At 40.9% G+C, this 14800-nt stretch overlaps 1 protein-coding gene across 1 annotated transcript in view; it reads right to left on the reverse strand.

Annotated features, from left to right (window-relative positions):
* The window catches only part of Ankrd13a (ankyrin repeat domain 13A), a 38244-nt gene extending 23444 nt beyond the window's left edge, over positions 1–14800 (reverse strand). The window contains exons 1-3 of the mRNA XM_010603941.3: positions 14395–14800; positions 2651–2783; positions 1803–1927 (exon numbers count right to left, since the gene is read on the reverse strand). Coding sequence (XP_010602243.1) covers positions 1803–1927; positions 2651–2783; positions 14395–14490 — 354 coding nt within the window. The 5' untranslated portion in view covers positions 14491–14800. The remainder of the gene's footprint in view (positions 1–1802; positions 1928–2650; positions 2784–14394) is intronic.

The following is a 14800-nucleotide window of genomic DNA, read 5'->3' on the forward strand; positions in this document are numbered from 1 at the left end:
AAAAAAAAAAAAAAAAAAAAAAAAAAAGAGGTACCTGATAAGAAAGGCTAGCATAGGCTGGATGTGGTGGTGCATGCCTGTATCCCAGCACTCTGGGAGGCTGAGGCAGGAAAGTCTCAAGTTCAAGCCAGCCCAGGCAACTTAGTGAGATTTTGTCTCAGGAGAAAAAAAGGGGTCTGGGGATGTAGCTCAGTACAAAGGCCTTACATTCAATCTTTAGAGGAAAGGAGGGAAGGAAAGAGGGAAAGAAGGAGGAAGAGAGGAGCCAGCTAACATGTTATAAGGAGATACTGTTGAAATATATATCAACAGCCATTAGTGCCACTAAGTACACAAGTTACTTATGAGTTGTCTATAACTTTAAGCAGAGAATACAAATCAGTACAATCCACTGCTATGGATCAATGAAGGTTAAAAAAAGAAAACTCTTTCTACCAAATTTTTTAAATAAAGAGTCACCTCATGTTAAATGTTACTTTCTGACTTGTCAAATAGGCAAATGTTTTTAGTTACTCCAGCAATGAATTAGATAAGAAAATAATAAATCTATGCAACCTTTGCACAGTCCTAAATACACATTTATTTTTAAAACAATGCAACTATTTCATATTTCATATGAGTTTTTATGTAGTACATGGGAAATGAATTGTATCTCAGGAATAATTGTGCTTAAGAATCATAAAATTTTGTTTTGCTTTTGGTACCGGGGATCAAACTTTGGACCTTGCGTTTGTGTCTGCCACCACCTGCCTTGCAAGCGCAAAGTCCCGAGTTCGATCCTGGCACAGCGGGGTGGGGAGCTCAGATAATGAACAATGATTGTCTTTCTTATAATAAAGTTGTTCTTTTTCTCTATAGAACTATTAAGGTTTTTCAAGAAATGTGTTTGAACTAAAGTTGTAAAGCTGTTTTAACTACCAGGAATCTTAGGAATTATTTGGAGTAGCTCATGTGCATGTTTTAATGCAGAGTAAATAATAGTGAAAATTGAACTACTGCTACTTTCTTGTCTCCTACTGCTCTCAGAATATTGCACTTGGTTGACTAATAAAATGAGTCTTTTTTTTTTGGTACCAGGGATCAAACTGAAGTCCTTGTACTTGCAAGGCAGGCAATGGAAACTCTAAGCTAAATCCCTGGGCCTAAAATGGTTCTTTTGAGTAACAAAGAGTACCAGAAGAGTGGCAACCCTCATTCAAGCACTCCAACAGCCTAAGGAGCCTAGAAGTAAATTCATTTTAAGAAAGGCCTGTGACTGTCACCTGCCTCAAAAGCTTAAGTGATCGATCCAGAGTTCGATCACCGGTATCAAAACAAAACAAAGAAGAAAGGCCTGTGAGAGCCTACACTGTAATTCACAGAACAGATGAACTGCACAAAAGCCAGTGACTGCAAATAAATGAAGCCAATGGATGAGAAGTTACAAAATACTCATGGCTGGAAGCTGCAAAGGCGGCGAGCAGACCTCTGGGCTGCTTCACAGTAAAGCATGCACAGCACCACCTCCTCGTACCTCTGTGCAGGGTGCTGCTCTTAAGGAACAGGCACTTGTAAGAAAATATCCATTTTCCTTAAATTATAATTTTAAGCTAGCCCTTAACAAGGTAGCCCAGTGACACGAAACATACATTTTTGAGAGGCCCCATATTTCAGTAAGGTGGACAAGCAAGGAATAGTGCTATCTGGCAATCAAAATATAATCATTACTCATGAAACTGTAAGGAAGGTACCCAAGGGTGTCAAACTACAGCTATTGTATCCGTATTTAGCCCAAAGTACAGCATGCCTTGTTGTATGAATACCTCGAGAATTTTACGTAGCAGCTCAGGAACCCCCTCGAGGGCCATGGACGTGTTGTGATAGTCTCGGTGCTGAAGAACTGTGTACACCATCTCGGGATCCCCAGTGCTCACAGCCTCATGTAAAACTGGAACACCAAAGAGTAGAATGTAATCACCAAGTAGTCATGGGCTTTCTGACCAAAGCCAGTCTGCAAAATATCTGTATTTTGCAATACAGGTCAAAAACCAGTTTGTAAAATTGGTTTGCTGCAAAAAGGGAGAAAGGCTGCAGTCCGACGCTATCGGGTTCGACCATAACTTCTGATTGCCAGCCTGGCACTGAATAAAGAGAAAGAAAATGGAGCAGACCCAGTCTCCTGATCACGCCTCTCCCCCGCTCCCCGCCCCACCACCCTCAGCACTGGTTCTGAAGTCCTGACGGCGTTTTCAGCGCAGGTCACCTGTGTAGACCTGGAGGCTAGGACCTGCACTTATGAGAATCTTTGCTCGGTCAACACAAAATTACTAGTAAGAATATGCAAAACAGTGACATGCTAGGATTTCACCAGAAGACGCTATCTCTATCAATTTCTTTTTTATTTTTGGCGTTCCCACCATGTTCTCAGGTTAAACCTGACCTCCACACTCATATATGGTCAGTAGTTCACATGAAGGCAGTTTCTGAAAACCCCACCAAGGGTTCAAGCCACTGTGCGGCAGATAAGCCGGCATCCTCAGCTCCCATTTTCTCGCCCTACCCTGTCCTGGGAGAAACAGCTGGCCGAGAGGAAGCTCACCACTGAAGCTAGTCTTTTTCAGAAAAAGAAACTGAAATGAACAACTTTAAATTACTCTGCAGGAATACTTGCCTGTCCATCCCTGGTGGTTTTCTTTAGTCACATCTGCTTTATGTCGAAGTAAAACACGAGCAGATTCCAAATGTCCCAAAGAAACTGCAAGGTGCAATAATGTTCTACCCCGTGGATCCAGAGCCTCCACATTCTGTGAAGTGAACATAGGCGTTTATATAAGTCCTATAACTATATAAGAACACGAAAATGTGTGTGAGAGCTATGTTAAGTATAAAAAGTAGAAAGTAGCATTTTAATTAATTACAGAAACATGTAAAAAAGGTATGTGTGCAGGTGAGCATAGTTGAAATACAACTCTTGGGACTACCAAAAAAGATGTTACTGAATTCCTTTTTTAAAAAAAATGTTAAAGCTATGAGTTCCTTTTTCTATAAAGTACCTAATAAATAAATATGACCAGGGGCTGTGGATTTAGCTCAGTGGAGCTGCCTACCTGACAAGACACAAGGTCCCGAGTTCAATACCCAGTACAAAAAAAAAAAAAGGCCATCGGCCTCAGATCATACAATACAACTTAAGGATCTCAACCACACTCTAAGTCTAGGCTTTCATGTAAAGCAATTGCCTTCTTACATACAACGTGGGGGATTTCTCAAGCACATACCAACATTCAAGTCTAGAACAGGAAATGCGGAACTTTAATCAAAACTGAAAGCACACAGAAGATAATTCGGGCCAAAATGAAAGTCACATTCTCTAGCTAAATTAGCAATAAAACACCTCTTCCACGATTGTGTATTGGGTTCTAAGTGCCCCGCAGTAATACACAACATCCAGCAGCATCTGCATGTCTTCCTGACAGGGAATATGATCCGTTAGGTACATATGTGGACACTTTGGCAAAGAAACATAATAACACACTTCATTTTCAACCAACCTGGGGGGGGGCGTTCCTTCCCTGTACTAAGAAGACACGCTTGGCTTTTTTTTTTTCTTTTTTGTTTTTTGAGACAAGGTCTCACTATGTAGTTGAGACTGACTTGGAACTTACTATATATCTCAGGCTGGTCTTGAACTCATAGCAATCCTCCTGCCTCAGCCTCCCAAGTGTTGGGATTACAGGTGTGCAACACACTTGGCTTTTATCACTTCATTCCTATGCTGCTATTCAAGTCCTCCCTTCGGCACTGCATTGGGTCTCCAGAGCCAAGCAGCAGTTTCTCTGCTATAAGTCTCAAAGACTGGGCACAGTCTGGAAAACAGGGCTTGGAAAGTGCTTCCAAGGACACAGTGTACTGCTATAAGACTTTTAGAATGTAAAAGCTTTTAAATGCTATGACATTTCTTGAGAAATGTGCCTTATCTTGGTTTGGGATGCTAGAGGTTATATAGGGACTATCCGTTTCCAAAGACTGATACAACATGGCACTTAAGAAGGGAGGTACCAAGTGACTGTGGGTAAACAATCACAATCCAACAGCTTTTGAACCTCCCTGTTTTGCTAACATTATAGTATGTTTATTGTGCAGTGAAGATAAGAAGTGTTATCAAGGAATAATAGAGGTGGCTGAAAACATTCTGCTGGCTGAAGACAGGCTTCTTGGACCAACCCCAGACCCCAGAGTTCTTGGTGCTAAAATATAGCACACCCCCAATCCACTGAGGACACACTGCAATACTCCCAGTGGATACCTGAAACTAAGGATAGTACTGAAGTCATACACACAGAGACACACACACTCCCACACCTACACAGAGATACACACACTAATTTTCCCTAAGTACACAAAGTACACATACTTATGATAAAGTCAAGAATTTTCACTCTTGTATTTAAAGGAAGCACTTTATGATTTCTCACTGACAGGTCTGATTTCCCATCATCACTACTTTTGTTGTACTTTAGAGCCATTATTAAGTAAAACAAGGATATTTGAATATAAGTACTATGACACTCCACCAATGGATCTGATAACCAAAGTGACTACCGTGGTAAGTGACGCACGGGTGGTTACCACCTGTGTACAGACAGCAGGGATGCACTGGACAAAGGGATGATTCATCTCAGGCAGGACACGGCAGGACAGTGTAAGAATTCATCATGCTATGCTGAATGACACACAGTTTAAAACTCATGAGTTGTTTATTTCTGAAACTTACTATTTAGCATGTTCAGATTGTGGTTGGTCATGGTTAACTAAATCTCAGAGTGAAATCTTGGGTAAGGGAAGATTACTGTACCATCATAACTCTTGCAGCATGGTCCCCATCACCTCTAACGATTCCCTGACTCTTCCCAAGGCTTGATTCATGGCTCCAAAGAGATTGAGAATTCCAAAAGATAGGTCCAAAGATTGTATCTTCTAGCTTTTGCAACCCTACCTCTAACTTGAATTAAATAATTATTTTCTTAAAAGGAACAAGGATATGAATTGCTGTGTCCCAGAAATAAGATCTACTTGGAAAATAAGCAGCCTTGATAATGGGGATTTAGCTCAGTGGCGCTATACCTGCCTCACAAGTGCAAGGTACTGAGTTCAATCCCCGGTACTGGAAAAAAAGAAAAAAAATGCCAGCCTCAATAGCCTATCCTTGTTTTACCTGCCTCACAAAGTAGCCACCAAGCAAAAGAACAGCGATTTCTAGTTTTTCTAGTTCTCAAGGCTGATTATTTTCCAGCTAGGTCTTACCTTTGGAGAAAGAGGGTATAAGCACAGTTGAAGTTTAGCAGGAAGGAAATAATTAGCAAACTTTATCATCCTACATTGTATTATATAAATTAAATATAAAAACACAATCTAAATGAAAGGTACTAGGTTTAGCACACTGACATATGGGAGGTGTTTACAATATTAATCATATGAAAGAAGAAACTCTACTTATGGCAATTCACACTTTGGAATAAAATAACTCAGATTAAGGATTAATCCTCAAAAGTCCTGCACAACTCTCAGATATGTATAAATAAAAGCCAAACAGATTAAGTTAACTTTTTCCTATTTTGTAACATAGAGAAAAAACATGTATAGCCACAGATTGCGTGAGTGACTGTTAACTCTTCAGAGCTTTTTGTGCCTCTCTCTCTCACTTAAAATGAGAAGCCAGGAAGAAATTCTATACTGTGTTATGGTGACAATGTGACTGAGAAGCAAAAGATGAGCTGGGCATGGTGACACAAACCTGTAATCCTACCATTCTGGGAGGCTGAGGCAGGACTGCCTAGAGTTCGAGGCCAGCCTGGACTACATAGTTCAAGGCCACTGTTCACAGTGAGACCCTGTCTCAAAAAAAAAAAAAAAAAAAAAAAAAAAAAAAAAACACACACTGATCACAATTTCAAATCACACACACACACACACACACACACACACACACACACACACACACACACACACAAAAGGGCCGGGGATTTAGCTTGGTTCTGCCACCTGCCTTGCAAGCACAAGGACCCGAGTTTGATCCCTGGTACCAAAAAAGACAACAAAATAACAACAAAAAGCAACCAAAGAGAAAGGAAAAAGCCAAAGTTGGTTCCTTAAAAATGTCAACAAAATTAAGAATGATTACAATGTACAAGAAAAAAAAAAAAAAAGAATACTCAAGCTATTAAAATCAGGGATAAAAAAAATCAGGAATGAAAGGGGAAATTATTATCAACTATAAGGAATACTAATAACAACTATATGCCCCAAAATTTGATTACAAAGATGAAAAGACAAATTCCTAGAGATACAAATTAGAAAAACTGACTCAAGGAGAGAAATATCTGAGTAAATTTGCAACAAGTATAAAAATTAAATCAATAATTAAATAACTATCGAAAGAAGCAGGCCCAGATGTGTTCACTGGTTAATTCTACCAAATATTTAAAGAATACCAAATCTACACAAACTCAAGAAACAGAAGAAGAAAAACTTTCCATTTATTGTATGAGCCCAGTATTACCCTGATGACAAGAGTAAGAAAACCACAAATAAGGGCTGGGGATATGGCTCAGTGGTTCCACTGCCTGTTTCACAATTGCAAGGTCCCAAGTTCGATCCCTGGTACCAAAAAAAAAAAAAAAAGAAAAAGAAAAAGAAAACCACAAATGAATACCTCTTTATGAATACAGATGCAAAAATCTTCTGCAATATATTATCAGACCAAATTTAGCAACATATAAGAATGGCTACTATACACTATAAACAAGTAAGATTTGTCCTATGATTACAAAAATGAAATTAAGAAAATAATGCCAAAAGTTGGGCGTGGTGGCGCATGCCTGTAATCCTAGCACTTGGGAGGCTGAGGCTGAAGGATCACTGTGAATTCAAGACCACCATGGGCTACATAGTGAGTCCAGGTCAGTCTCAACTACATAGTGAGACCCTGTCTCAAAAAACCAAAAAGAAAAAAAAAAAGAATGCCAGGGGGTGTAGTTCAATGGTACAGATCTTGCCTAGCGTATTAAGAAGCCCAAGATTCAATCTCTAGTACCACAAAAGAAAATAACTCCATTTATAGTAGCATCAAAAAGAATAAACATTTAGAAATAAATTCAATGAGAGAAATACAAAGTTTTATATTCTGAAAACCATAAAGCATTTTGAAATGAATTAAAGAACAAACTAAATATGTAGAAACATCCTACATTCAAGGTTCTGAAGATGGCAATACTGTCCAAACTGAGGTTTAGATTAAATTCCCAGCCTTTTGGAGAAATTGATAAATCGATCCTAAAATTTATATGAAAATGGAGAGGACACAGAATCATCATCATAAAAAGTAAAGCACAGCACAGATCAAGGACTCTGTTAACAGTTTGTCTTGATACGCGGCGCCCCAGCCTCATTCTGTCATAGGTGGGGCTTTCAGGAGATGGCTGGATCTGCAGCGAGTACCCTTGGGGTTGATTCAGGGTGCACTGCTAGGCTCAAGGGCACTAGGATTAAGGGCGTGAGTGCTGCCCTCCCTGAGCAGCCTGGGTAAGATAAAGGGGGCGGAAAGGCACTGTTAAGGCCCCTTGTTGCTTTGCTACCTGCTGTCTGCTGTGAACTGTTCTCTTCTACCAACCTACTGGCATGGGAGCTGGCCAATTATGGATAGAAACCTCTACAAACTGTGAGCCAAATAAACCTTTTTTCCTTTAACTTTGGTGTTGGGTAATTTTTCTCATCAACGAAAGAAAAGTAACTAAGATGGACTCATACTTCCAAATTCAAAACTTACTATATAAAGCTATAGCAATCAAGATAGTGGCACTGGCATAAAGACAGCCATTTTGTCAGTGTAGTACAATAGTTCTGAAAAAACCCCACACATTATGGATAATAAATTTTCAACAAGAGTGTCAAAATTGGGGAAAAAATAATCCTTTCAACAAATGGTGCTTGAACAACTGGATGCTCATATGCAAAAGAAGTTTCATACATATTATTCATGAAAATTGACTCAAAATGGATCATAAACCCAAATGTAAAAGCTAAAATGATAACAACTACCAGAATTATGACCACAGCTTAGGCACAGTTTTCTTAGCTAAACAATGGAAGCATATGTAACAAAAATATAGGTAAGTTGGACTTCATCAAAATTAAAAACTCTATGTTTCAAGGGCCAGGGATTTAGCTCAGTGGTTCTGCTGCCTGCCTCGCAAGCACAAGGACCCAAGTTCAATCCCAGGTACAAAAATAAAACAACAACAACAACAACAAAAACTCTATGCTTCAAATGATACCATGAAGAAAGCAAAAAGACAACCTACAGAATGGGGGAAATTATTAGCACAATACATAGTAGGGCCTAGGAACCAGAATACATGAAGAACATTTACAGTTCAAAAATAAAAAGTCAAATAATTCAGTTTTAAAATGGGCAAAGAATTTTCACAGCCATTTCTTCGAAAAAGGCATACAAGTTCACAAAAGGCACATGAAAAGATGTACGACATCAGAAATCATTAGGGAATTTCAAATCAAAACCACAATGAGATACCATTTCACACCCACTAGAATGTTCACAGTCTAACAGACATAAGGAGGAGTGTTGACAAGGACGTGGAGAAACAGGAACCCTTGTGCTCTGCTAGTGGGAATATAAAGTAGTACAGAACTAAAAAAAACAAGCATCCTCAAAAAAGTAAACAGAATGACCATGAAATCTAGCAACTCCTCTCCACGGCATATACATGAGAAACGAAGAAACATACCTTCTAAAAACTTATCAACAAATGTGCATAGCAGCATTATTCATAAAGCCCAAAAGGTAGACAACTGGGGATGTAGCTCAGTGCTTCCGCTGCCTTGGGATTCTTGGTACCAACCCACCCCTGCCAAAAAAAAAAAAAAAAAAAAAGGTAGAAAAAACTCAAATGTCTATCAAATAACAAATGGGTAAAGCAAATAGAGTATATCCATACAATGGAATACTAAACAGTCACAAAAAGGGATGAAGAACTAATACATGCAATAACAAGAGGCTAAGTGAAAGAAGTCAGAAACAAAGGCCACATACTACATGATTCCATTTATGTGAAATACCCAGAGTGGGCAAATCTACAAAGAAAGCGTATTAGTGGTTGCCTGAGGCTGAAGGGCTTGGGGGAAATGGGAACTGACTATCAGGGATAGGGATTTCCTTATGGAGTGTTGAAAATGTTCCGGAATTTTTATAGTAGTTATGGTTACACACTAAAGATACTAAAAATCATTGAATAGTGTACTTTTAAATGGGTAGATTATAAGAGAACTACGTCTCAATAAAGATATTGGAAAAAACAATGTATGTTTATATAATACATAAAATTCTTATTCATATACTGTTCTACCCTTTGACAAGTTGCTTAATTTCTCTTGAACTTCATCTTGCTTGCTTATAAAGTGGGAACGATAAACACCTTACTTTGGGCTGGGGTTTTAGCTTAATGGCACCGTGCCTACCTCACAGGTCCTGAGTTCAATCCCCAGTGCCACACACACACACAAAAAAAAACCCCTTACTTTACAGTTAGTTGTTCTAAGTGTAAGGCCTGAACTTGGCACAAAAAAAATCTTACTTTACAGTTAGTTTTTTTGTTTGTTTGGTTTTTTTGAGACAGGGTCTCACTATGTAGTTGAGACTGCCCTGGAACTCACTATGTAGCCCAGGCTGGTCTCAAACTCACAGAGAATCTCCTGCCTCAGCCTCCTGAGTTCTGGGATTATAGGCATGTGCCACCATGCCCGGCTCATTACAGTTACTAGTGGGACTTAACTTCATCAAATGCTATTAGTTAAGGGGGTCCAGGCTTTCAAAATTTAACTGCAATTTTTGGAGTTAATCATTTAGGTTTTTCCTTTATGCTTCTTCAGCAATGTGCTGTACCAAATTAAAAATACCCTTCCCTTTTAACTATGAATGTCTCAAAAGACATCAAGGAGTGAGGTTTCCCCACATTTCCTTCCTGCTTGCTAACCTAAGATTATTTACTTTTTTTGCTCAAAAACCTATTTACCACCTGCTGTCCTCTGCAGACAATAAATGGCTGAGCTCTGAGGGCAGCTGCACAGCCAAACAATGCAGGTCCCATTTCCAGCTTCCTCACCAGCCTCAGGAAACACATATTAAGTGCTTTGTAAACTATCACTGTTACCTCTGGGGGCCCCTACAGGAGACTGCTGAGAAGCCCCTCCTTTTTCTCCACGGAATTAACACTCTCACTCCTCTTCACTATCAGAGGAACCTGGCCCTCCGTGGCTGTGCCTTTACCTCAAGTCAGTGGGGAAAGGTTCCTATAGACCAGTTTCCCAAAGACCAGGCCAAGTCCTACCCTGAGAGTAGCCTCTGGGTGTGTCATCTTGAATGGCTCACAACTGGCTCCCAGCAAACGGGCACCAACTTGAATGTGTGCCCAGGGGCCTCATCTGGCCTTCTGCAACTTACAGTAGAACCCCAAGGTGGTTCCCTGTCAGGCTCCAGGTATTGCTACTTCTTGGAACGTCTTCATCCTCTTGCCTAGATGATGTGCTTTTACCTGCTGGCTTTAAGGAGGGAATGTGTGTCTAGATTAGCAGTGACAACCCCATGGCACGCGTCCCACAGCATGCTGTTTGTATCATTTGAAGCTCTAAAAGGTTCACCATTGAAGGTCTAGTTAGGGCTCATTTGCCACCTCCACCCCACTTGGTCTGAGAATTTTCTCTGAGCTGTCTAAGATGCATGGATCCATCTTTGCATGTGCCCCTTAAATGTTCATTCATTTCCCCCACATCATTAAGAAGGCCAAAGGACTTTACCAGACCTAACAAAACGACATAACACAAATAGTTTCAGCTTCGACAACTTCAAAGCCCCGCTGAACATTAAAAGGCTGATGGGTTAAGAGGCACTTTCTTAAGTGCTTCTCCTGGGTTAAGTGTTACAGGCCTGAAACAATCTCACAGTTGGCAGAGGTACACCAGTGCTGGCTATGAGCAAGCCTGGGGTTGGGGCTGAAACATGGCTTATCCCATTTGTCTGGATAAATTCAATTCTTCTTGTGCTATAGCAGTTCCTGGAGCAAAATTAAAATTAAATTCTTACAGCTACCAGTGTGCCTGCTTCAAGTCTCACGTGTGTGATAAAAGGATGAAGTAGACAGCAGAAACTCACTGGCAAAGAAAACATTATGGGAAACAGCTAGCTTTATTGCTGAAGTTACAGCATTTTTTTTCTTAATTATGCAACCAATACACATTCCCTATAGAAAAACTGGAACACACATAAAAGAAGTTAAATCCCCAGCTTTATAAATCATGATCATAATAAAAACAGCAGGAACTATTGGTGAATGGTATTAGGCAATGGTACTTTCAGATCCATTGTCTTCCTGTACTCTTCACAATCCTGAAATGGAGACATTTTCACCAAAGTAAGAGCAGAGAGGTTAAGAATTTTGCATTGGAGGCCAGGCGTGGTGGCACATGTCTGCGATCCCAGCACTTGGGTGGCAGAGGAAGGAGCTCCACAGTGCGTATTCTGGACTACATGGTGAGTTCAAGGACAGCCTGAACTACATAAAGACCCTGTCTCAGAAAAACAAACAAACAAACAGACAAACCAAAACAAGGGCCGGGGATTTAGCTCAGTGTCACCTCAAGTGCAAGGTCCTGAGTTCAATTCCCTGTACCAAAACAAACAGCAATCCTAAAGAAGAATAATACAGAATTTGGATGGAGTCCGAGTTTCTGGGTTCAAATCACAGCTCGCACACTAATTTAGCATGCAACTGAGCTTCTCTCTTCATGTGGGTTTTCTCATCTATACGATAGAATTCCAGCAGCAACCTCCCCAGAAGAGAGGTGTGAACATTAAATCTAAAACTGCAACGTAAAATACATTAGCACTATCCTTCATGAGAGTAAGGTTTAGTCTAGTGTTACTCGCCCCAGTTTCACAGGTGATGAAGCAATTCATCAAGGGTAGGCGCATGCCAAACCTCACAACTTAAATCAGCCTTAGTGCTGGCCAATAAACCTCATTGCCTCTGGGTTGCAGACACGTCCAAAAGAGGATCTAGATGCACACAAAAACAACAACACATTTCCTGCTATATATTTTAATGTACTTTAATATTTTAACGATGTCAAGTATCACCTTCATGACCCTGGAAGATTTACATAATTTGGAGGGACTAGCAAAAATAAATAAAGTGCTCCATATTAAAAAAGTTAAGAATTTAAATATGATGAGAAAAGAGCATCAACTAAACACAGGGTCCTGTATAAGTGGCAGGTCTGGGCCTCGTCAATGGCCAAGTTTCAAACTTCCTCAGATGTTTTTATGAATACAGGTCACCTGTCTCCTCCCCAGAGGTACATGGTATACAGTGCTATGAAATGATCCACAGCAGTAACTGATTAAGTCAAAACCAAACAACCAGCAAGTATACTTCCTCAAGCCTCAAACTCCTTGACAGTCAAGGGCATTAAGGATCTAAAATACATTCCAGAAAAGTCTGCTACAAGATGTTAACACCCAAATTTTAATCACAAATGTCCTTAAATTCTTCCAGGTAAAAAGCACCAAGAATGTTCAATGGATACCTTTATCACAGGTCACAAGAAAAAGAGAGAATTATGTCACACTTTGGATTATAAACCAAGACTCTGTTTGTACTTTTCTTATCAAACATTTAAACTCTTTATCTCCAATGAATAGAAAGCCCACTGTTTTCATAAACTGGGATAGAAAGAATATGGTTTAATGATGAATCTTTATATCAAAGAGGATTTTAACTCTATGACTTTCTATTTTCTCTCAACATTGCACAAACTAGTCAGCCACATCACTGAGAAATACAGAAGCAAATAGCAGACAAGAACCCTACAAAACAGAACTGGTCATTAAAAAATGTCCTATGTGAGACCTACCAATAGAGCTAAGAGTAAAATGGTAGAGCCATGTCTCGTAATAGAGGATTAAGTCATCAGGTATACTGTGATACTTAATGGTGAATCATTTTGTCTGGGTCAGGTCTCATATTTCCTTAACTTTTAAATAATTACACACCAGCTAATTAAGAGCAATGACACTAAAAAACTGTTGTCGGAGGTTCCTTTTGAAATAAGAAAAGATTTCTGACTTCCAGTAGATCTTCAACCAACCTAAATATGGCAGGTTGCAAGCATTTAGCAGTAACTGTTCAAACACTGTGATGCTGACCTTCCTCAATTTTTGCCAACTAAAAAGAGAACCAATGCTCCGTTTCCTCCGATATTTCTTGACAAGTACAGAGTCAATTTTGAGCTATTTAAAAATAGTCTTTAACATACTGAATAAAATGAAGCCAACCATACAATTAGACTAGACTTGAAGAATAATTACAAATCCCTACCCTATTTGCTAAATCTGTTAAGTTTGTAACTTGAGGGCATCAATACTTCCTAGAATTACTGGGATGTCTTTCAAGCAACGTTTTTCAACCAAGACACTATGACATTTGGAGCCAAATATTTCTTTGTTGTGGGTGGCTGCTTCATCTATCACAGAATGTCAAGCTGCATCCCTGGCCTCCACCCACTAGATGCCCAGGAGCACCCACTCCCCAAACCAAAAATGCCTCCATACATTGCTAAGGGGAGGGCACATCCAGTCGAGAACCACTATATAAAAGAGATGGTAATAAATAAAAGACCGATGAATCAAACAGCTTTAGGATAGGAAGAGGTTTTTAAAGAGCTTGTGCAGCGCATCGGCAATTCTTAAACTTTATCATGTACCATCAGCCTCCCTGGGGAGCTTGTTAAATGCGGATTCCTAGGCCTCAACTCAGATCTGTTAATGCAGTCAAATATTGTGCTGGGTTTACCCACATCACTACCAACATCCTCATTCCACGGATAGGTTAACAGGGCCCCAGAACCAAAATGTCTTACCCAAGGTCACAGGGAAGTTAGAACGCGGGTTCTAAAACCGACCAAGCCTTTCTTCACATCAAGGGTGGGTGGAGCAGAGGGGTGTGTGTTGGCCTTGTCTTTGAGGTGGTGGAGCTTAACAATGGTTAAGACTGTGCAAAAAGAGCTGGCCTGCCTGACTTAAAATTCCCATCGTGGTATTAACTACCCACAAGGCAAGTGACCATCTGAGAGCCTCAGTTTCCTTCTCTGCCAAATGGAATAATAGTACCGGCCTCCTTGTAATAAAGGAAAGGTTAACGGGTCGACACACAAAAAGCCCTCGGAACAGGGCCCGACATCGAGAGCTCTCGAGCCAAAGGGTTAACTGGGGCCCCAGAGCAGAGCCTTGGAAATGGGCTCAGGGACACGAAAGGGCCTCCGTGATTCCCTCTGCCCGCACCTCACCTGGCCGCGCAGCACCTTCTCCAGCTGCCGGTAGTCGTTATTCCAGACCAGCAGGTGCAGGGGAAAGTGGCTGCTGGCGTCGCGCGCCGAGGACATGGCGAAGAGGTCGAGGCCAGCCCTGGCCACCTGAGTCCCAGAAGCCTCAGCCCCAGCAGGGTCTCCGTGGCCGGCGGAGGGAAAAGACGAAGGAAGCTGGCAGACAAGCGAGCGGCGTGGTTCGCTACCGGGCAGCTGAGGGGGCCGCGTGTGGGTGCATGCAAGGTATGGGGTCGCGGGCCGGGTCGGGGACCAGGTCGACCGCGCCCACCCCGCGCCCAGACGCGTTCGCGTTCACCCTAGCCGCCCCGCTGACAGCTCCCCAACCGCCTTCTACGGGCCCAAGTGCCCCAAACAGGGAAGTGAGGGG

The sequence above is a fragment of the Fukomys damarensis genome, unplaced genomic scaffold (genome assembly GCF_012274545.1).
Source record: "Fukomys damarensis isolate Sample0158 unplaced genomic scaffold, DMR_v1.0_HiC HiC_scaffold_12, whole genome shotgun sequence".
Classification (NCBI taxonomy): Eukaryota; Metazoa; Chordata; class Mammalia; order Rodentia; family Bathyergidae; genus Fukomys; species Fukomys damarensis.